The sequence below is a fragment of the Corvus moneduloides genome, chromosome 18 (assembly GCF_009650955.1).
Source record: "Corvus moneduloides isolate bCorMon1 chromosome 18, bCorMon1.pri, whole genome shotgun sequence".
NCBI lineage: Eukaryota > Metazoa > Chordata > Aves > Passeriformes > Corvidae > Corvus > Corvus moneduloides.
This window is the reverse complement of record NC_045493.1, coordinates 11,143,805-11,164,219: the sequence shown is the minus strand read 5'-3', so window position 1 is coordinate 11,164,219 and position 20,415 is coordinate 11,143,805. Positions and strand designations below refer to the sequence as shown.

The window sequence follows — 20,415 nt, the reverse complement described above, 5'->3', positions numbered from 1 at the left end:
GTGGGGCAGGGCAGGGTGGGACTGGGCCCAGTTCCCTTCTAGGTTCTCCCCTCTCCTGAGCTTCCTGCTGGAAATAGAGGCGGATGTTTGGGAATACCCGACTGCCACCGTGGTTCTGTCTCCTGGCTGGAGAGGAACTGCAGTGCCCTGTGTGGGGCCGAGCAGTGTCAGGGGACACAGGCAGACCCAAGGGGCTGCAGTGTGGCTGCTGGGGACCAGTTCTGGGGGTAAGGGATGCAGGGTCCACTCTAGTGCCCGCCTGGCATCAGTGGGACAGGGGGGCTGAATCCAGGTGTTCTGCAGGGATTCTGCCCGCTGGCACAGGGTGGGGGGGACTGGCCTTGCTGGAATTTCTATGGAAACCCAGGTACTGAACGGGGATGGAATAGCTCAAACCATCTGTTCTTCCCCTACTTATAAAACTCGACAATTTCACGATGACATCACCAGAAATGCTCTCCTTTTATTCCTCTTGCAGCCATCTGTGATGGTTTCCTCATGTGCCAAACACGCTAGCGGGTGCTGAGGGATGGGCAGGAGGACACAACCGCCCCATTACTCCTGTTTCATTTCTTCCCTTGGAAAGCGACCCTGTACCTGCAGAGTTTCACTTGTTCCCTTCCCGAGGTGTCTGCAGAGCAACCGTCAGAGTTAGACGGGAAAAATGAAGGTAAAAAAGAAGGACAAACTGAAGCTGAACTTCACAGGGACTGCGGAGGATCTACTGTGGGGATCTTACCCGTGGAAATACACTTCCAGCAGTGGGAGCCAGGCTTGCTTCTGCCAGCAAGGTGCTGGGTAGCAGTGGGGCTGCTTCTGCAGCTCTCCTGTGCCAGGAATGAGGCCCTGAACTGAGATTTGGGTGTTGGGAGAGGCAGAATTGGGGAATTTGAATCATCTGAGGACACGGGTAGTGGTGGGTCTAAGTGCCTTCAGTGCTTACCTGCTGGGCAGTTTGTCAGCTAGAAGTCACCTTCTGATGGTCAGGGACAGGAGCACTCCTGCTCCAATCCTGGGCAGCCCGTTGGGTTCATCCATGTCCCCAGCATGAGCGGCTCTGGTTCTGACTCACATGGTCCTCGCTGTTGTGCTGGGTGATAAAAGAGGCGACCACCTGCCATCACCTGCCCTCCTCACTGGTGGAGGTCTCTCCCTGTCCTGGAATTGAGGTGCTGGCTCCAGCTCAGCCAGCACTGCGTGTTTGGCGTGGTGATGGATATCTCAGGTGCCAAAGAAGAGCTGGAGCTAGTGATGCCGCTCACCCGCTGCCACTGCCAGCTGCGTTTGCTCAAGTGACCAAACCCTCCCTTGTCTGTGGCAGAGAGAAGCCTCGGCGGAGGTTTCGGAGCTCCCTGCTAAAGAGAAGGATAAAAGGGCTAAAGTGGAGATCAGGCAGCTGCAGACCCATTTTCATCATGTGGCGTACAAGAGGAAGTTCTACGATGCCGATATCTGGCGGCAGATGCAGGCTCAGGAGTGAGTACAGCTCTGCTTGGCCGCCTGGAGCTTGGGAAGTTCCTCCATGCCGAGATCACAGACCTGTAGAATCCCACAGGCACGGACACCTTCCACTATCCCAGGTTGCTCCAAGCCCTGTCCAGCCTGGTCCTGGACACTTCCAGGGGTGGGGCAGCCACGGCTTCTCTGGGCACCATGTGCCAGGGCCTCACCACTCTCCGAGGAAAGAATTTCTTAACATCTGGTCTAAATCTCTGCTCTTTTAGTTTAAAACCATTCCCTCTTGTTCTATCATCATCTGCCCATGTAAAAAGTTGCTCCCTCTTTTTTATAAAGAGTTCTGGGGACCACAGTGCAGAGACGGGGAGGGGCAAGGACCTGCCCTGGCAGATGGGATGTGCTAAATGTCATTTGTTGTTCCATTTTTACAGAAAAGCAATAGAAAATCTGCAGCAAGAGCACAGACATGTGACAGTAATGCTGAGCCAGATCTATTCCCCGAGTAATGTGACACTGCAAAACAGAAACCGTATGAAGGTCCAAAGCCTTTTGCAGACCAGAATGCAGAATGATGCCTTGATCAAAGAAAGAAAAGCCCTGTTAGCTGACCTGGTCAAGCAGGTGAGAGCATCTGGACTGTTCCCTGCCTGAGCACAGCAGGGCAGACTCACAGAGTGAGACCTGTGGCTGAAACCCCTCAATGTAAAACGCATTTAGTTCAGGCCTTGGAATATTCCTCCTGGCAAGTGACACATGACCATGACAAATGGGTAGAACCAGGCTCCCATTCAGTCAGCAGCACTGACTGGAAAAATGAGATTGGACTCTCAACCTTGTCCCACTGGTCCCTGCACCCCTGTGGGATGGCACACAGCAGCATGGGGCCACAAACATCCCTCTCCTTCTCCCTTCACTTTTTTTATTCTTTTGAAAAAGAGGTAAAGCTGGAACAGTGCTGCCTGAGATGTGGCAAATAGAGGAGGAGCAGCAGCGTCTGAGGGATGTCCCATCCCTTCTCCTGAGGACATCCTGATTGGATTTGGGCAGCAGTGGGGTGGGAGGCCAAGGGAAACGTGGGGCTATGGAAGTGACAGGTCCCTTCAGCCTTGTTCTCAGAGCCAGCTGCCCACGCTGGAAGCCAGGGAACATGCTTGGATAGTTTGCTGTTGCCGGAGGTGCTGCAGAGCTTTCCCAACAGGGTTAGCTTCCCGTCAGGGATGATAACTCTGGCTTGCCTGAGTCATCCCTCCCCCACCTGCCCCCCGCTTTGCTGTTCTCCAACTGCTTCATTCTTCCATGGATTTATTTCCTCTGGCAACTCCCCACTTCTGGCAGAAGTTTTCCTCCACTCATACCGAGGAAGGACTGCACAGATCCCTGCCTGGCCAGCCCCATACCCCTACGAAAGCCCCATCCTCACTGCCTCTTCCACTCCACAGAATGCTGCTGTGCCGTGTTCAACACCTGCTGGAGTTCCCTCCAAAAGCAGCTGCACTTCCTTCATGACACAAAAACAAACCCATTCCCAGTTACAGTTCATGTTTCTGCATGTGCAGGATGGGATCCTTTGGGATAAAAGCTGCTCCTCGAACTGCGAGCTCATTAATGGCATGGTTGCTGTAGTGCAGGTCAACAGAGGGGATTTTCTTTGGCTCCGTGTCCTGACAAGAGGCCAGAATGTAGGGGTGGAGGTTATACTTCCTGGGCTTTTTCCCTGTGTGTGTGCAGGTTCTAGAGCTGGAAAAAAAGATTGTGAAGCAAAGAGACACAACCTGGAGGGTGTTGGAAGCAAAGAGTCACAAACACCTGCAGAAGAAGATCGAGTTACTGGAGATGCATCTAAGTCACGTAAGGAAACATTTTGGAGACTTTTGGAGAACATGTGTGGGGTCACACAGGAGCCTGAGACCTTTTCGGTCAGGACAAAGCACAGTGGTACAAATGTATTTGGTTGACACAAGCTGCATAAAGCACCTGGCTTGTTCCCTTGGCCTGATCATTCCCAGAATATCTCAAAGGCTCCTTCAGGCTTGGTGACCCAAATGCAGCACTTGTGCTGTGCCAAGAGGCCTGAAGGTCTGCACCTGTTTTGTGATCAAACTGGGCTGCCTGGAGCCACCTTGCCTTGGACAAAGCCAGCTCCATGTCCCTGTTGTGATTGACCTGGTCTTCTGCTGCCTTTCCTCTCTTGGGGAGGAGGATAGTGCAGGGCCAGCTTCAAATCTCTTGGGCTGTGTTTGACCCTGCCCTGGTCAAGGTCTTTAAGCAGCAACCTGAACCCCCCAGTTCCCCAGCAGTTCCCAACTTTTTGCTTTGCTCTCCCAGATCACTGTCCGGTACAACACCATCATGACCCGAAACAACAGGCTCCGAGAAGAGACTGTAAGCCTGCAAATCCAGAAAGCCATTTATGACAACTGCTACTTGAAGCTGGAAAAAAGGCTGGTTAAGCAGAATAAATTGTTGAACGCTGCTATCGAGCAAGCCACGGAAGACTACGAGCAGTGGTAGGTGGCCTTGTCACCCTCTGGGTGAAACTTGGGGCTGATGGGTGATGCCAGCGATGAGTATTGGCATAGAGACACTTCTCTTCAGAGACAGGATTCACTGCTCTCATCTGGATCTGGGTGCCAAATTGGGTGCCTGGTCAGTGTGGGGAGACTGGTACCTCCAGGGTGTTTTATTCCACCTATCCCAGGTGTTTCTTTGGATGGGGTGAATTGCCCTGTGGAAGAGTCTCTTTCCTCTGAGTCCCACCCGAGCTGGGTACTATGCCTGAGTACAAAACCCCGCCAAAATCTGTGCTGGTTTGCTGCTGGCCTTGGACTAACTCCACTTCATCCAGATGAGAGCTGGAAACAGGCACAGCACCACAGGGGCTTTGCCAGGTCACGGGAGTGGCCAGGAACACAGAGCCTTCTGCATACACACGGAGTGAGTGCTGCTCTCCGCTTGCAGGATGGAGGATCTGGGGCGGATCTCGGACATTCGGGATATACGCTGCAGAGAAACTATCCAGTACAACATCAAGTTGCTGGAGAGGAAGTGTGCCCTTCAGCAGGAGACCAGACTGAAGAACTTCTTCCTCGCCAAATGTACAGATCTCTCGAACTTGAAGGAGCAGGCCAAACAGAGAGAAGGTATCAGAGGAGAATGTGTGTGGCTGGGACCACAAGCCCAAAGTCCACAGAGTTGATGGAGGGGCTGCTTGTGGTGGTTTATGGCACTGCATCCCAAACCCAGTGCAGGACCCCTGCCCTGCCCACAGCCTCCCCCACCCAAGCTTCACCCTACAAGCCAAAAGGCTGGACAGTGATAACCGAGTGAGACTGAGTGTCCCGGGGTGCCCTTGGGACAGGGAGCTGCTCCTGGGTGCAGCCATGGCTCCTTTAATCATAGAACCACAGAATGGTTTGGGTTGCAAAGGACCTTAAAGCTCATCCAGTCCCACCCCTGCCATGGGCAGGGACACCTTCCATTATTCCACGTTGCTTCAAGCCCCATCCAGCCTGGCCTGGGACACTTCCAGGGATGGGGCAGCCACAGCTTCTCTGGGCAACCTGTGCCAGGGCCTCCCCACCCTCACAGAGAACAAATTTCTTCCTAACATCTAATCTAACCTAATCTAATCATTCCATCCTCCTGGTAGGGGATCCCTTGGTGTTAGCTCCATTCCCACGACATGCCTGTTTCCTGGTGAAAGAGGCACCCTCTGCCCCTCTAGCCCTGCTCCCTCCTGCCCCAGCACTGCACCGAACCCCACAGCACTGCAGGGAAGGCTCTGCAAAGGGCAACCATGGCTCTCTGTCTCTTTCTCAGCCCTTGAGGCAGCTGAGAGGGCCAAGCGGACCCAAATGGAGAGCTATGAGGTGGCCTACAATCGTCTGTTGGAGCTGTCGGACGGAAACATCGACGATTTCTTGGAGGACTTCCTTGAAAAGGACAGGAAATTTTTCATCCTCTTTGGCTATGCCATTAGGCTGAACGTCAGGAATGAGGGTCTCAAGCAGAGGATCCAGGAGATCCAGGTCTGTTCCAGGCTTTTCACATCTCCCCTTTCCAGGTAGTGCTTTTGGGTTGGGGTGCGTTTTTCCTCTCCCGAGTGTCTGGCATCACTGCCCACACCAGAGCCTGACTCCAGCCACAAAGGTGGGATTAGAAGGATGCAAGGGAGTAGCCAAAACTAGAACTCCGCTGTGCTCTCGGAGCCAAACGTGTCTCAATGCTGCCACCGTGTACCCAGCAAAAATACTGCAGTGTCCCGGAGAGCCAGGAGCCTCGAACCGTGTGGGGCTGCCTGGAGTGGGAAGTGGGGTTATCCATCCCCTGCCCTCCTGGCCTGGAGATGTCCCTGCTCCCAGGGGTGCCCCCAGCCTCCCTCTGGCACACCAGATAGGCATTCCATCGGTGCTTGTGTTCCCACAGGATGACATGATGGCCATCACAATGGAGCAGGAACAAGCAGAGATGACCCGGACTCATGTCCTGCAGGAGCTGGAGGTAAGGTGGCCATGAATTCCCTCTGGAAGAGCAGCATATCCCTGTCCGTCTCAGCACTCATCCCAGGGGGTCTGGTCCTGCAAACACTGCTCTGGCCAGTGGCTGGAGAGGTGTGGGCAGAAAAGGGCCCTGCAAAGGTTTGGGCAGCTCCCAGGGCATGGTGAGAGGGTGACGGCAGGGCTCCTGCCAGCCCTGGCCCAGCAAGGGGAGCTTGGGATATTCAAGAACAGTCTGGACACAGTCCTGTGCCCTGTGCTCTGAGATGACCCTGTTTGAGCAGAGGTTGGACCAGATGACCCACTGTGGTCCCTTCCAACCTGACCCATCCTGGGATCCTGTGATTCTGTCTCCAGACTGAAACTGGGCAGCTCTGGGCTGGTGGGATCAGTGAGGGGCTGGTGTGACACCTGGCAAAACCTTTGCTGATAGGCAAAAATAACAGAGACCACCGAGGAAGCCAACAAGTACGAAAACAAATGCAAGGAGAGCAGCAAACTCCTGGGACAGATCCAATCCCGCATGGAGACCCTCTTGAGGGACATGGACTGCGACACTACAAAGATAGTGAAGCCTCTCGGGGAGAGCTTGGTGCCAGTTTTTGGTAGGTAAGGGCTGCCCATCTTCCCGTGCCACATGCTCTGGGCTGTGTCTCTCCACCACCCACTTGCACTGTGTTTTAATTGAGCTTTTGTCTTCCCCTGCCCCATCAGCCATGGCTGTCCACAAGGTGAATTTTCAAAGCCAACTTCCCAGTGAATTTGGGAGCTAAGTTGGATGTATAAACATCCCAGCAGAGCCCCAAACCCTCATCTTTGCTCTGGGTGTTGAAGCGAGGTGGGGGTCAACGTCTTCTCCCAGGCAACCAGCAAGAGGACAAGGGGAATTGCACTAGGGGAGGTTCAGGTTGGATATTAGGAAACATTTCTTCACTGAAATAGTGGTCAAGTATTGGAACAGGCTCCCCAGGGAAGTGGTGGGGTCATCATCCTTGAAGTGTTCCAAAAATAAAGTGGATGTGCACTTGGTGCTATGCTTTAACAGGCAGGGGATGTTCAGTATGAGGTTGGACTTGGTGATTCTGGAAGTCTTTTCCAACCTTAATGGCTCTGTGATTCTGTGATTCCATGACCCAGCCTTGGCCCTCTGACTCTAGGGAGTGAGTGGACCCCCTGCTCTGCAAACAGCCAGGGGTGGGTTTGGGCAGGGTCCTGGTGCAGGGACACTGTGGGACATTGCTCCTTCCTGCCCAGGTCCCGTGGAGAACAAGATCAAGGAGTTCCTGCTGAGGGAGTCCCTGCTGCGCTACACGTCCATCGATCGCGAGCAGCGCTCCCAGTCCTTCATCAGCCCCCTCCAGAGAGCCTCTGACCTCCTCTGGGTCATGAACCGGGCCAAGCTGTGCCCGGCCCCCCCTGACCTGGAGACCACTGACCCCAAAATCGGTGAGCAGAGAGGTGGGGGAGAGGGGCTGTGGCCACGCAGCAGCAATTCCCCTGTGGCTGCCTGGCCAACCCCTGCTGTCAAATGTCCTTCCCAGTCCATCCCCTCCAGCCCGCCCTGCCCCACCGGGTGTATGGGTCCTGTAAGCCACGTATTATGGGATGGCCACTCTCTCGAGCAGTGGAAGAGCCGCTGGGCCGGGCTCAGCTGCGTCAGCTCATCATCCAGAGGCATGAGGAGGAGCTGGCCAAACCCCCCTGCTCAGGCAAGAGGAGGAGGAGACTCACATCCAGGAGCTCAACAGGGACAAATTAAAGAAGCAGTTCATTCTTGAGCTTCTGTGTCCTGCACATCATTCCATCTTCCTTCTCTGGAAGGAGCCCAACACCTTCCACAGGCTTCAGAACCTCACCAGGTGATACTTTGGCATGGCTTCACCCACTGCTGACAGCACCTGCAGCCAGGGTGGGATCAGCTGCTCTACCACAAGGTGACATTCCTGTCGCACAGCCCAACGCCCTCCCCACAGCCAGAGGTGGGGACCACGGTCCCAATCCTGCACCCTGCCTGAGGGCAGGGCCTGGCAGGTGGTGCTCACAGGGTGTTCCCTGCTAAGCTGGCAGAAGCTGACAACTCTCTGTTGCCTAAAGTAAATCTGAGCTCAGTGCTGGCCCTGGGCTGTGGGACCAGGTGGGATGGGCACAGCCCAGTGTGGAACAGGCTGGTTTGGGGCTGGGAGTGGGAGGCAGCGAGGCAGAGGGACATGAGGACACACGAGGGTGACGTGCAGTAGGTCTGGGATGCCAGGACCAGGAGGGCCTTGAAGGGTCCGAGGGCTCCCACAAGGCGCAGACACACCACACAAGCCCAAGCACTGCTCACACCAGCAGCTGGATTTCCTCTTGCCAAAAGGCAGTTTAATGTGGATGCCATTCCCGTGCCAAATTCCCAGGCACATGCCTCTCCGGGGGAAGAGGAAAGGGAACCCCCGTGTGACCTAGGGAGAGGTGATCTTGCAGTGCCAGCCCCAGCCCTGAGCCTGGGCTAGTCCTTCTCTTCACCGTGAGTAATGACGTGGACCAGGTTCTTGTAATCCAGGTTGCCAGACACGTCTGGAGGGAAGGCAGCGAACATCTGATCGATCTGCCAGGGAAGAGCCAGGGTGAAAAGTGGCATGTGTGACCAGTGCTGGGGGGAGCAATGGGGCTGTTGGGATGGAGGGAGGCTGGCAGAGGGTGGGAAGGAGCTCATACCTCTTCCTGGGAAAACCTCTCCCCCTGCGTCATCAGCATTTCTTTGATGCTGCAAACAAGAGAGCGCGGCGAACGCTGGGGATGTCCTTATGGGGACACCCCCCTCACTCCCTGCCCCAGGCATCCCTGAACTCACTAGGCAGATTTCAGGCCTTTCCCCTCTGGATCAAACACCTTGAATGCGTTCAGGATTGTCTCCTCCGGGTCGGCACCTGTGGGTGACAAAGCCATGGCTGTTGGAGATGAAGTAGGAAGCCAGCTGCAGCCTCCTGCTTCTCCCAGCCTCGGGGGCAAAATGGGGGGCAGACTGGAAAGTGGGGTCCCTGCAGGAATGCTGGCCCTGCAGCTGGAGCCTTGGGTGAAGTTGGTGGCATGTAGAGGAGCAGCCGTAGGGTCATGGTGCGAGCACAGAGCAGGCGGTGTCGCCACCACTCCGGCATCCGGCATTTATCTAATCTTTGGAGCGTATTTATAGAGCTCCAGGCACAGCCCTTGGGGCCCTGCAGCCTCTTGGAGATCTGCATTCCTTGGGTTAAGTATGTGATTCAGGGTGCAGCGGGGTGGGATGATGGGTCAAAGCCTGGCTGTAGCCAGGGGGCCACTGGTGGCATCGCTGGTGTCAGCAGGCTCAGAGGTGCTGCAAGAACTCCTGTCCCTGCTTCCTATGGGACAGCAGCAGCACAGCCCTTTGGGGTTTATAAATGGCTGGGGAAACTGAGGCACGGAGACCATCACCCCCCCCCCCCCCCCCCCCAACAATTTGGGGAGACATGGGATGAGATCCGGATCTCTGGACGTAGGGATGGTTGGTATTGCAGGGGTTTTGGGGCACAGGGATGCCACTGACCGCCACTGACCACTCCCCAGCTCCCCAGGTGCCCTCTCACCCTTGAGCTTCTCCCCAAACATGGTGAGGAACACGGTGAAGTTGATTGGGCCGGGTGCCTCCTTTATCATCTCATCGATCTCCTCGTTTTTCACATTCAGGCGCCCTGGGGAGAGCAGCTTTGGGTCAATCACGGGTCCATGTCCAGCTCTTTGTTCTGGGGGCTAAACACACACACTGCAGAACCCTTCCCTGGGGGTTTTTCCCCCACAGAAGGGAAGTGGCACATCCTTAGGGAGCCACGTCTGACAAGGAATGGAGGTAGCAGGAGTGAGGTGAGAGAATCATCTCCAGCTCTGGCTTCTCAGGCTCCAGGATCACAGAAAAGAAGGATGCAAAGGACTGAGCTGTGCTGCATCCCTCCCTCACCACCCCATGGATCAGCCTGCTTTAGCCCTCCTTGGAAGGTGTTTCGGGTCAAGATCACCAGCACTGGGGTACTCCCTGTCCCCCAGCACCAGAAGCAAATGGGACTGAATGCCTACATCCTTTTTCCTGAGGTTGGGTTGTCCTTGGATCTCCCGGGCCCCGTTGCTGATTCATGCTGACCTCTGATGGCAGAGCCAAGCTCGCAGTGTCACAGCCTCCCACAAATCCCCTAAATCCCCTTAATGCCCACACTCCCTGGGATGCCATGGGATGGGCACAGCCAGGTGCTTCTAAGCACGGAAAAGGCAGGGATTGATCGGCTGTGCAATCCAGGAGCTGGCTCCAGTGCCAAGGGGATAAACCAGCGCTGCTGTGGGAGCGGCTCTGGGTCACCCATGAGGGATCTCCCAGGCTAACGGGCTCAGGTTTGTGTCAGGAGGTTTTTCTTGGATCCAGTTAATGACAGGGGTTGGTTAAATGGGGGTCCCCCCCTTGTTTCTCAATTAACAAGTCTAATGTTGGCAAAGTTGTTGGGGAGGGGAGGCTGCTAAAGCTGGGCTCACCGAGGGCAGCAAAGGTGTCCCTCAGATCCGCCTTGTCGATGAAGCCATCCCGGTTCTGATCCATGATGGTGAACGCCTGGAAGCACAGGAGGAGGGCAGGGAGCACAGGGAGAGGGAGAATTATCAGCCTTTGCAAAGGCTTTAGTGCCTTTCCCCTTCTCCCCTCAGCTTGGGTGGGAAAAGGGCATTTTGAGCCCTCCCAGGATGGGCTCTGGGGGCCTTGCCCACCCTAATCCCACACAGTCCTGCACCCCGGGGTGATGGCAACCCAAACCCCAGTGCTGTACAAAGCCTTTCTTTGGCCAAAGCCCTCTCACCCAGGAATGAGACCAGGGAGAGAGGCCAGCCTGAGCCATCAGCTCCTCCAACTGGGGCCAGTTATCCCTGGAACTGGAATCTGCACAGGACCACGTGCCTGCCGTGCAGGGGGTAAGAGCTCCTGGCACGGCAGGTGGGAGTGAGCTGGGAGACGTGCTCCAGCTCCCCTGGGTGCTGCCGGCTCCTCTGCGGGATGCGGGCTCCTCGGAAGCTTGGAGGCGATGCCGGATTTAACGGTGTCACTGAGTTGTTATTCTCACTTTTAAAATAAAACGACCCTAAACCAGGCATGCTGCCTCCTGGTGTGAACCAGCTGTCACTTGAGAGCACCGAGGAAGGAGCTGAAGGTCACATCGCATCAAGGACCCTCAGTCCTTCCCACCAAACCCACCTACCTCTTTGAATTCCTGGATCTGGGCCTGCTCGAACATGGAGAAGACGTTGGAATTAGCGCCTTCAATCCTCTTCTTGGCTTTCTTGGGTGCCTGCAGGGGTCCAAGTATGTACCATTAACTCACTGGCTTTTTATGGGGTGAAATAAAAGCATGAAAGTGCCCTATTCTTAATCTTGACTCCTTCATGGTAACTCTGGGCTGGGGCTTTCTTCCCTGGGGGCTTGGTGGTTCCCCCCTGCAGCTCTGGGATACTGAGGGGCATTAAGACTCCTGCTTAAATTACAGCTCCTGGTGAATTTAGCCAAATAGGTCCAAGGAAAGATGAGGAGTGAAATCACTTCTCCCACAGGCAGGTTAAAGGGTCAGCACCAGGGTGATATCTCCCCACTGGAACCCTGGTTTTGGGAGCACTGCTGAGGGTGCACATGAGGGTTGTGGTCAGTCGGTGTTTCTTTACCCTGCTGTGCAGATATTAAAATGTGGCTTAATTAAAAATCCCCCTCCTCCTGCACTGAGGCTTGAAACAACCAGAAATGGGTCAATGTGCATTTTAAAGAGGACTGCAGAACCATTCACTGTCCCACCCTGCCCATCATCCCTCATCCCAGTGCCCACTCCTGCAGCCGTTTCCTCTCATGGGGGTCTATCAGGAGGAGGATTTTGGGGGGACAAAATGTCCCTTCCTCTCGCTGCATGAAGGAAGGGAAAGGAGAAAAATGGCATTTGGACCCCAAAACCATCTGCCCTCATTTGAAAGCTCTGCTAGCATGAGAGACCTGTCTCTGTTCCCTGTGAGATGCTGCTGATCCAGCCAGATGCTCCCCAGTTTGCTCACTCCCTTTCCAGGGCAGACAGGACCCTTGGCCATCAGTTCCCTGTTGCGTCCATCGCTCCCTGCCCCTTCAAGCTACTGTGGTGAAAAATCTAATGGATTTTATCTCTTCCTGCTGGAGCTTTGGGCTCTCGGTACTCACCATGGCTTCGCTCAGCCACCGATGTCGCTGTGAGGGGTGTTCCGGAGGCACTCCCTCTCTCCCCCCGGCTGGAACAATAAATACACCCCCCTCGGGGTTAAAAATAGCCCCATGCCCACTTTTGGCTGTAATGGGTAATTTGGCCACCCCCAACCCTGTTGTCTCTGCCTTTCTCTGCCCCTCTCTCTCTAATCTGGAATAGCAGCTTGTTGTTGTCACCGGCTGACGTGACATGTGAGCCCGGGAGGGTTTCAAGGTTAACGAAGTGCCGGGTGGCCCCCAGCTCCCACACTGGGGATGCTGACCCGGGACTGCACGGGAACAATCCCACCTGCCTTTGTCACTCGGGCTGGCGCCGGGCTTGTCCCCTCCGCTGGGACACGCAGGGAGGGGTCGGCCCCAGGGGACCGCCCCCGCTACAATCCCGCAAACCTTGGGGCATGGATGTTTTTCCTCGGTGCTTCCAGGCGTCTTTGGGAGCCATGGTGCCCCATCGCAGCGCTGGCACGGCAAAGCCGGGAGCTGCTCGGCTGCTGGAGGCAGAGGAGCCCCCCTGCACTGCGATCCCCTCCCTTGGGATGCTCCAGGAGCAGGAGCAGCTGCCTGGTCACCCTGCCTGTGGCCGAATGGGGAACATCCCGCTGCAGCCTCATCCCAGAGCGCTGCGGCGAGGCCGGAGGCGGATGCTGAGCTCCCCCAGAGCCGGGCAGCTCCTCTCTCAAGTGTCACCCCCCACCGAGGCACCTGTCACCCAGCCGAGCCAAACATTTGCTCGCCCTGGTCCCGGTGGGACACACGTATTTAACTCTCCCCATGCCGGGCTCTGTCCCGGGGACACGTCCTGCAGCACCCGGGAGTGATGACACTCACACTGCCCGGACACTCTGGCTCAGCATTCCTGCAGCAAGAGCCAAGGAATCCACAGGCAGGCCGGCAGCAATCCCACAAAACCTCTTCCATATCAGCTGCCCATGTGGAGCAGGACCGGTGGCTGCCAGGACCGGGCTACTCGGTGGTTTCCTTTTGTCTTCAGTATTTTTAGCCTGTTCATTTTATCTCCCTCCCTCTCTCCTTGCCGGGGATGAGACTGGAGGAGGATGTACGGGCATGCTGGGGTGGGAATGGTGCTGCCAGCCCAAGGATGCCCATCAGCCCCCCCTGCGGTGCCTGGCACGGCCGTGACCCGGTGGCCGTGGAGGCTGGCGGCCTCGCTGCCCGGCATTGTCGCCTCCGCACGCCGGGGAGGGTGGTGGGCGAGCGGGGAGGGCTGGGACAGGGCTGGGAACAAAAGGGATTGTGAAACCAGATCCCTGGAACTCCGGGCTCTGCCCAGACGCTGCCCTTGTTCTCCCGGAGGTCACAAATATTGTGTTTAATCCCTGGCACTCGCCGCCCGGCTGCCACGGCCGAGCCAGCGAGGATGGCATTACGGGGAGGATTTCAGCAGGCAGCAGGGAAATGCGTAGGGAAAAGTGCCCGGAGAGGAGAAAAACTCCTGATGCGGGATGACCATCTCGTCTGGATGGAGCTGCAGCTCAGGGAAGGGATTTCAGGATGTGGTTTGGGGTCTATGTGAGCAAAAGGGCAGGAGAAAGAGCCGCGGGGACCGGGAGCTGGGGCCCGGATCAGCCCCGGGCACAGCCAGGGATGAGAGGGATCAATCTCGGCACGGACGGTCCCTCGTTCTGCCAAGTTCAGTTGGATTCATCGGCCAGCCGAGCCCAATTACCTTAATTTGTGACATTAAGGAAAAATCCATAAGCATCAGGGAAGTGATGTGTGGTGGTTTCACAGGACTGGTTGGCCATGGAGCCACCGGCGCCGCCTGGGCGCTGCCTGTCCCCGGCTCCGTGTCCGTGCTGGGGCACGGCACGGGATGGGGGAAAAGGGTGCAGGAGGAAGCCCTGAAGCTGTGGAGATCTCCCAGAGTATTATTTTTTTAGGAACAACCATTTTTGCCTGCTCTGCCTGGAAGAGGCCAAACTTGGTCCTCTCCCCGGTGTTGCCCAGGTTGTGGTTGGGGTGAGATGGTGCCTGGGGGCTTTGAGGGGCCGGCGGTGCCGAGGGTGGCACGGAAATCCGGGATGGGGATGGGGTGCAGATGGCTGCCAGGGTTTCTGCTGTGATTTGTAAGACGGTGCATCTGTTCCACTGCTCACTTCTTGCTGTCAGCTGAAATCCTCTGTGCTGCACGGGCCAGATCCTGCTCTCCCGTGAGGATCCTGGTCCAGCCCGCAGATGGAAGCTCCTCTAGGCTCATCATATCCTTCTCCTACTGCGGATATTGGGGGGCTTCTTGGCCCCCAGGAAGACCTGAGTGCTTTAAATGTGTCTGTATGCACAAATCTGCCTCTGGAGCCTTGGAGTGAACAAAAGAGCTGTGGGAAGTGGCTGCAGCCTGTGAATGGATGTCAAGGAATAACACACGTAACCGTGCCATGGCAAAATCAAGCATCGTCCTTTCTTATCTGCAAAAGAGCCTGTGTTTTACATGAAAAAGCCTTTCTAATTAACAGGCCAGCCCCTCTTGAGCTCGATAAAAAAATGGAGTCAAAAGGATTTGATTAACCCCCGCTCTGTGCCAGGCGCGAGCTCCGCCTGAGCGAGACGCCCCGGCCGAGGCCTGCCCAGGGCCGATAATGGCTCCGTGTCCCGGGGATCCCGGCAGCATCCCGGTACTCCCAAGCCTGAGCATCCACAGAGCTGATCTGGGGTGTCCAGCCTCAGGCACAGCCACCTCAGAGCACCAGGATGCTCCAGAGCCAGCCCCTGCTGCCGCTTGCTCTGCGCTGGTTCTTTATGAATATCCTTTGCTCCAACCAGTATTTTTTTCTGTGATCAGACACATTTGACTAAACCAATACATATGTAACACTCCGGGACGTTCCCATCCAAACCAATGTAAATTACCTCTGACCAATACATTTTCCCAGGAAATCAATGCATTTTAACACTGGATAATATTTATGAAATTGAATTTTTTTTATTGAAGCTAATGCAATTCCCTTCTGTTTTATGCATTTTTATTAAACTAATGCATTTTAAATTAAACTGTTGTATATTAACTACAATGGCTGCTGGTACTTACAGTAAAGTAATATATGTTTGCTGAAATCAATACATATTCCAAACCTGGGAAATTCCAGTTAACAAGGCTATATCAAATATAACAAATGCATGTAGCTACTTAATTTGATGCTTATATACACTGGCTGCTGTATTTGTTTATTGGTAATGATTATTTTAAAGGGGGAGATCATATTAAAGGTAGAAAGATGGGTTCCTGTGCAGCTCGGAGCTGCAGCTGGAAGATACTGGAGGTGGTCGCCCCATCCCTGATGCTTGCATTGAGGGGAGTCGTGGGGGTGACCCATGTGCCATGGTGCTGGCTGGTGGCTGAAATTCATCTCCTCTGGTTTCTGTGCCCTCTGGCACATCCCTGCTCCTCAGTTTCCATTGTGTGAGGTTTTGCCTTGCTCACCACAGTCCCACACAACCCCTTTCTGCTGGCAGCATCCTCAGGAGCTTTTGGAGGGTTTTATCCCTCTCCCCTTGGTGTTCAGAAGGTTTCCAGGTATAACAGCTTATTCCGGACAGATTTGATGCAGCAGCTTTGCCTGATTAATCTCGGTTTTCCCTTGGACAGTTACAGCACCGTGGTTATGGCCGGGAGGATTTGCCCAGCTCAGGAGTTTGGGGAAGAGCCTCCACCTGCCAAGGAAAGCCGAGGAGCGGCTGCGCCGAGGATGGGGATGAGGACAGACAATTCCTCAGCTCTGGCCTGTCCCGGGGCTGTGCCCTGCGCTGCAAACGGGATGCGGCCCCGGGGGGAGGTGGCCGTCCTGGCCTCCTGAGCCGCAGCATTGACAGGGAAAGCCATAAATAGCAGCGTTATCCACCGCGAGCACGCGAACGGCGCCGGGGTTGAGATAATTTGAGCGAAGCAATAAAAGAGGAAAATTAATTAAAGAGCATGTGCTAGTTGTAGAGGAAATGAGCGCGGAATAAGTAGCCGAGGCAGAAAGGCGGCCGGTGGAGGGGCCCGGGCACCCGGGGGGCAGCGAGGGCTGAGGCCGGGCACAGCTCAGCGCACGTCCCATGGGCACCGCGGGGAGCCGAGGGGGGCCGTGACCTCCCCACGCTGCCTCACCCTGCACTCCTGTGCCCCCCATGTCCCTTAGCGTCCCCCCGGCGGTGTCCCCACCGTGACCGGCCGATAGCCACCCCCCTGTCCCCCCGTGTCCCCCCTGTCCCCCCGTGTCCCCCTGTCCCCCCGTGTCCCCCCGTGTTCCCCCCTGTCCCCCCGTGTTCCCCCTGTCCCCCCGTGTCCCCCCGTGTTCCCCCCTGTCCCCCCGTGTCCCCCCCGTGTCCCCCCCTGCCCCCCCTGTCCCCCCGTGTCCCCCTGTTCCCCCGGGTCCCCCCGTGTCCCCCCGTGTCCCCCGTCCCAGCCCGCGGGGACGCGCTGCAGCTCCCGCAGTGGCCGCCAGGTGGCGACGTTGTAGCGGGCGCTGTGCGGGCGCTGCCCGGTCCCGGCGGGAGGGAGGGAGGAAAGGGATGGGGAAAAGGGATGGGGGAAAGGGATGGGGGAAAGGGATGGGGGAAAGGGATGGGGAAAAGGGATGGGGGAAAGGGATGGGAAAAGGGGTGGGGGGAAAAGGGATGGGGGGAAAAGGGATGGGAAAAGGGATGGGGGGAAAAGGGATGGGAAAAGGGATGGGGGGAAAAGGGATGGGAAAAGGGATGAGGGAAAGGGGATGGGAAAAGGGATGGGATGGGAAAAGGGATGGGGGGAAAAGGGATGGGGGGAAAGGGATGGGGGAAAAGGGATGGGGGAAAGGGATGGGGGAAAGGGATGGGAAAAGGGATGGGGGAAAGGGATGGAGGAAAGGGATGGGGGGAAAGGGATGGGGGGAAAGGGATGGGAAAAGGGATGGGGGAAAGGGATGGGAAAAGGGATGGGGGAAAGGGATGGGGGGAAAAGGGATGGGGGAAAGGGATGGGAAAAGGGATGGGGGAAAAGGGATGGGGGAAAAGGGATGGGAAAAGGGATGGGGGGAAAGGGATGGGGGAAAAGGAATGGGGGAAAGGGATGGGAAAAGGGATGGGGGGAAAAGGGGTGGGAAAAGGGATGGAGGGAAAGGGATGGGGGAAAGGGATGGGGGGAAAATGGATGGGGGGAAGGGATGGGGGGAAAAGGAATGGGGGAAAGGGATGGGAAAAGGGATGGGGGAAAGGGATGGGAAAAGGGATGGGGGAAAGGGATGGGGGGAAAAGGGATGGGGGGAAAAGGGATGGGGGAAAAGGGATGGGGGAAAAGGGATGGGGGAAAAGGGATGGGGGAAAAGGGATGGAGGGAGTGGGCAGGGGGAGGACCAGGAGGGAAAGAAGCAGAAAGGAGAGGAGCAAAGGGAGAGGGAAGAAGGGCTGCAGGGAGATGGGACACAGCCATGAAGCTCCACCACCTGTGGTAATGGGCTTCTGTGCTGTCATGGAATCACAGAACGATTTGGGTCGGAAGGGACCTCACTTGTACCTCACTGCTGTGGAGAATCCTGCATCCCTGAGCTGGCAGAGGCCTGGCAGAGCCCTGGGATGGCCTTGGCTTTTCCCATTGGAAGTGGCAAATATGCAGAAGTGGGGGCACAGGGAGGGCAGCAGGACCTCTGCCAGGGCTTCTGGGACCCCAGGACCAAACCTGCTGGAGGGCAGCTGACAGGGGCTGCAGTGCCTTCCCCTGCACGGGATGGGGACAGAGCTCTGCAGCAGCTGTCAGTGTCCACAAGGGATGGGCTGAAGCTGGGCCTGAGCTCCTGGGCAGCCCCAGGGCCTCACACATCCCTGCTTTCTCTGACGGCACTGCTGTCCCATGGGTTCCTGGTGTCCCTCTGCCCATCCTTGGGAGAAGGTGACCGAGCAAGCTCCCCATCAGCACAGGTTCACCATTGGCACTGGGTCACCATCACCAGCTCTCACCGCCAGCATCGCCCCTCGGCTGCCTAGTGGGGCGGGATCACGGCACAAAGGACTTACATGGATCACAAACAGGCAGGAAGGCAGGAATAAATTAACGCCTGGAACGGGAGTGTGCTGAAATCCTCTTTTTTTTTTTTTTTTTTTTAAAGTACACAGAAAAGCCCCTTCCATATTTTAATTAAAAGCCTTTCAGGAGAGGAGGCAAGGGGCTGCCATTTACAACGGGCTATTGTCAGGCACACAAAGCAAATGGGGCTGGAGACAAACTGATTTATTAACCTGCACCTCGCAGCGCTCCCCGGGGCAGGTGAGCCCTCTGTGGAGGGAGGGTGGCAGCACCAGGGTCCCCCTGCTCTCTCCCCGGGGTGCTCCAGGGCCGTGGGGCAGCACCCAAGGGGACACAGGGGACATGGGGGGTTTGTGCCACCCCGCAGCTCTCACTCCAGGTGGCACAGGGTGCTGTCCTTCTCCTCTTCCTTACGGTCCCATTGATTTATTAATGATTTGGCCAAACAGAAACATTCCTCCAAAGCCCACAATTTAATTTGCTCACCAAAGACGCCAAGTTAGTTTTATTCCTGATTTATGAGCAGGCTCCTCTGTTCCCTGGGCAGCAGAGCAGGGTGGTGATTTATGGGGGTGAGATCAGTTTTGTGGGCACAGGGAGAAGGTCCCTGCCTGGGACCTGTCCTGGTGCAGATCCCGGGAGCACCTTGGTCATGAACAAGGTGGGCAATCCCTGTTGCTGGCATGGAGAGAAACCAGCTGTCCCCCCACAAAGACCACTCATCCCACCTGGATTTACTGACCCATCTATGAGCAAACGTCCCCCTGGCCCTGAGGGAGGTGTGGAAATGAATTCCCAAGTGGGATCTCCCCTTGCACAGCCTGTGCTCCCACCCTCGGCTAATACAGCAGCTGCCTGGCACCACCAGCAGTCCCAATCTCATTACAAATCTCAGTGTGGTTTCCCAGTGGTTTCCACTCCCAGATTTTTGTGATTTGGGGGGATAAGGGGATCTATTTATAGCGCTTGACTTCCCAGAGCACATGTGGAGGTTTTTGCTTGGATGCCTTCAAGTAGGAGCAGCACCCGGGCACTTGTGGCTGGGGTCTCAGAGCATCCACGGAATTTGCTGTTGATGCCACCAGGATTGGGATTTCAGCTCAGCATTTCCTTCTGGGGTTCCCTAGTTCCAGCAATGTGTTTGTTGCAGGACCATAAGAAGGATTTGCCCCTTTCCAAGCCAGCTCTGAAGGTGGGGAAGAGGCTGGTGCAGGGCTCACAGGAGCATCCAGGCTCTCTCTGACACAAACTGCCTTGGCTCCCACAAATCTTTCTTTGAACTTTGATTTTCTGTTCACTTGTTCTTCTGCCTGAGGCGTTTTGCAATTGTGGGATTGTGAGCAGCCCTGAATTTCTCTGAGTGGAGAGGATGAGAAGAACAAGATCATTTCCTGGCTGTTTGTGCTACAGCGTGGGGCCAAGGTCACTCTGGGTGTCTGCCTCACCCTTTTGGACAATTTTCCTGGCCCAGGAACAGGCCTGTCCCTGTGCCAATCGGAGGCACCTGCAGAGCAGGGTGCAGTTTGAAGGGTGTCCCTTTTCTTCGGTGCCTTCTGAACTCAAACTCTGGAGTGGTTTTTCCAAAAACTTTTGGATTTGGTGGAATCCCAAGAGCCCTGCAAAATGCAGGGACCAGCAGCAGGATGATACCTGGGCAGTGAGGGGCTGCTTCCTCCCCAGCCTTGTGCAGAGAGCAGCTCCAGCACTGCAAGATCTGCTGCAGCAAGCAGAGTTTTAGGAGCAGTGACCACTGCAGGAGCACTTCTGGGTTTGCTGGTGTCTGTGCCGACCATCTCCCTCCAGCCCTTCCGAGCACAGGGATCCAAAGGGGACAGGTCAGACAAAGGGACCAGGATAGTGATGAACATCCTGCCCTCGTCCTCTGCAGCTTTGGAGGTAAAGCAGCTTGGGAACCCCTGGGAACACCTGGGGACCCCCTCCATGGGGTGGTGGTGGGCAGTGTTTGCCCATGCTGGGTCTCGGGGAGGGCAGCTGGGATGTGGAGTTGTCACTGAAGCCCCTCCAGGAGCAGAGCTGTGCATGCTGCCTGCACGACGGCCTGGGGTGTTCCCTGCTCCTTGGCAGGGATATTAAACCTCTGCACTTGCTTGGTCTGCAAATACCCGCCTGCAAAATGCACCCGAGGGGCAGCTCTGTCCTTCTGTGCTCAAAATTGAGCCGAGGCGGGGGGGGGCGGGAGGGCTGGGGTCCCTCCAGCA

General features: G+C 56.1%; 2 protein-coding genes across 2 annotated transcripts; one reads left to right on the top strand and one right to left on the bottom strand.

Annotated features, from left to right (window-relative positions):
* The first annotated feature begins 664 nt into the window (after nt 1–664).
* Nucleotides 665–7,713, top strand: CCDC63 (coiled-coil domain containing 63). The gene is made up of 11 exons (XM_032128344.1): nt 665–726; nt 1,279–1,476; nt 1,890–2,079; nt 3,187–3,306; nt 3,784–3,965; nt 4,417–4,598; nt 5,278–5,486; nt 5,884–5,958; nt 6,388–6,559; nt 7,209–7,400; nt 7,580–7,713. Exons 1-11 carry the CDS (start codon nt 665–667, stop codon nt 7,711–7,713), a joined length of 1,716 nt encoding a protein of 571 aa, XP_031984235.1.
* Nucleotides 7,714–8,289: 576 nt separating this feature from the next.
* Nucleotides 8,290–12,370, bottom strand: MYL2 (myosin light chain 2). Its single transcript, XM_032128329.1, has 7 exons — nt 12,157–12,370; nt 11,183–11,272; nt 10,470–10,545; nt 9,539–9,643; nt 8,788–8,863; nt 8,652–8,700; nt 8,290–8,541 (listed from the first exon to the last, which is right to left on the bottom strand). Exons 1-7 carry the CDS (start codon nt 12,157–12,159, stop codon nt 8,443–8,445), a joined length of 498 nt encoding a protein of 165 aa, XP_031984220.1. The 5' UTR covers nt 12,160–12,370; the 3' UTR covers nt 8,290–8,442.
* Nucleotides 12,371–20,415: the final 8,045 nt, after the last annotated feature.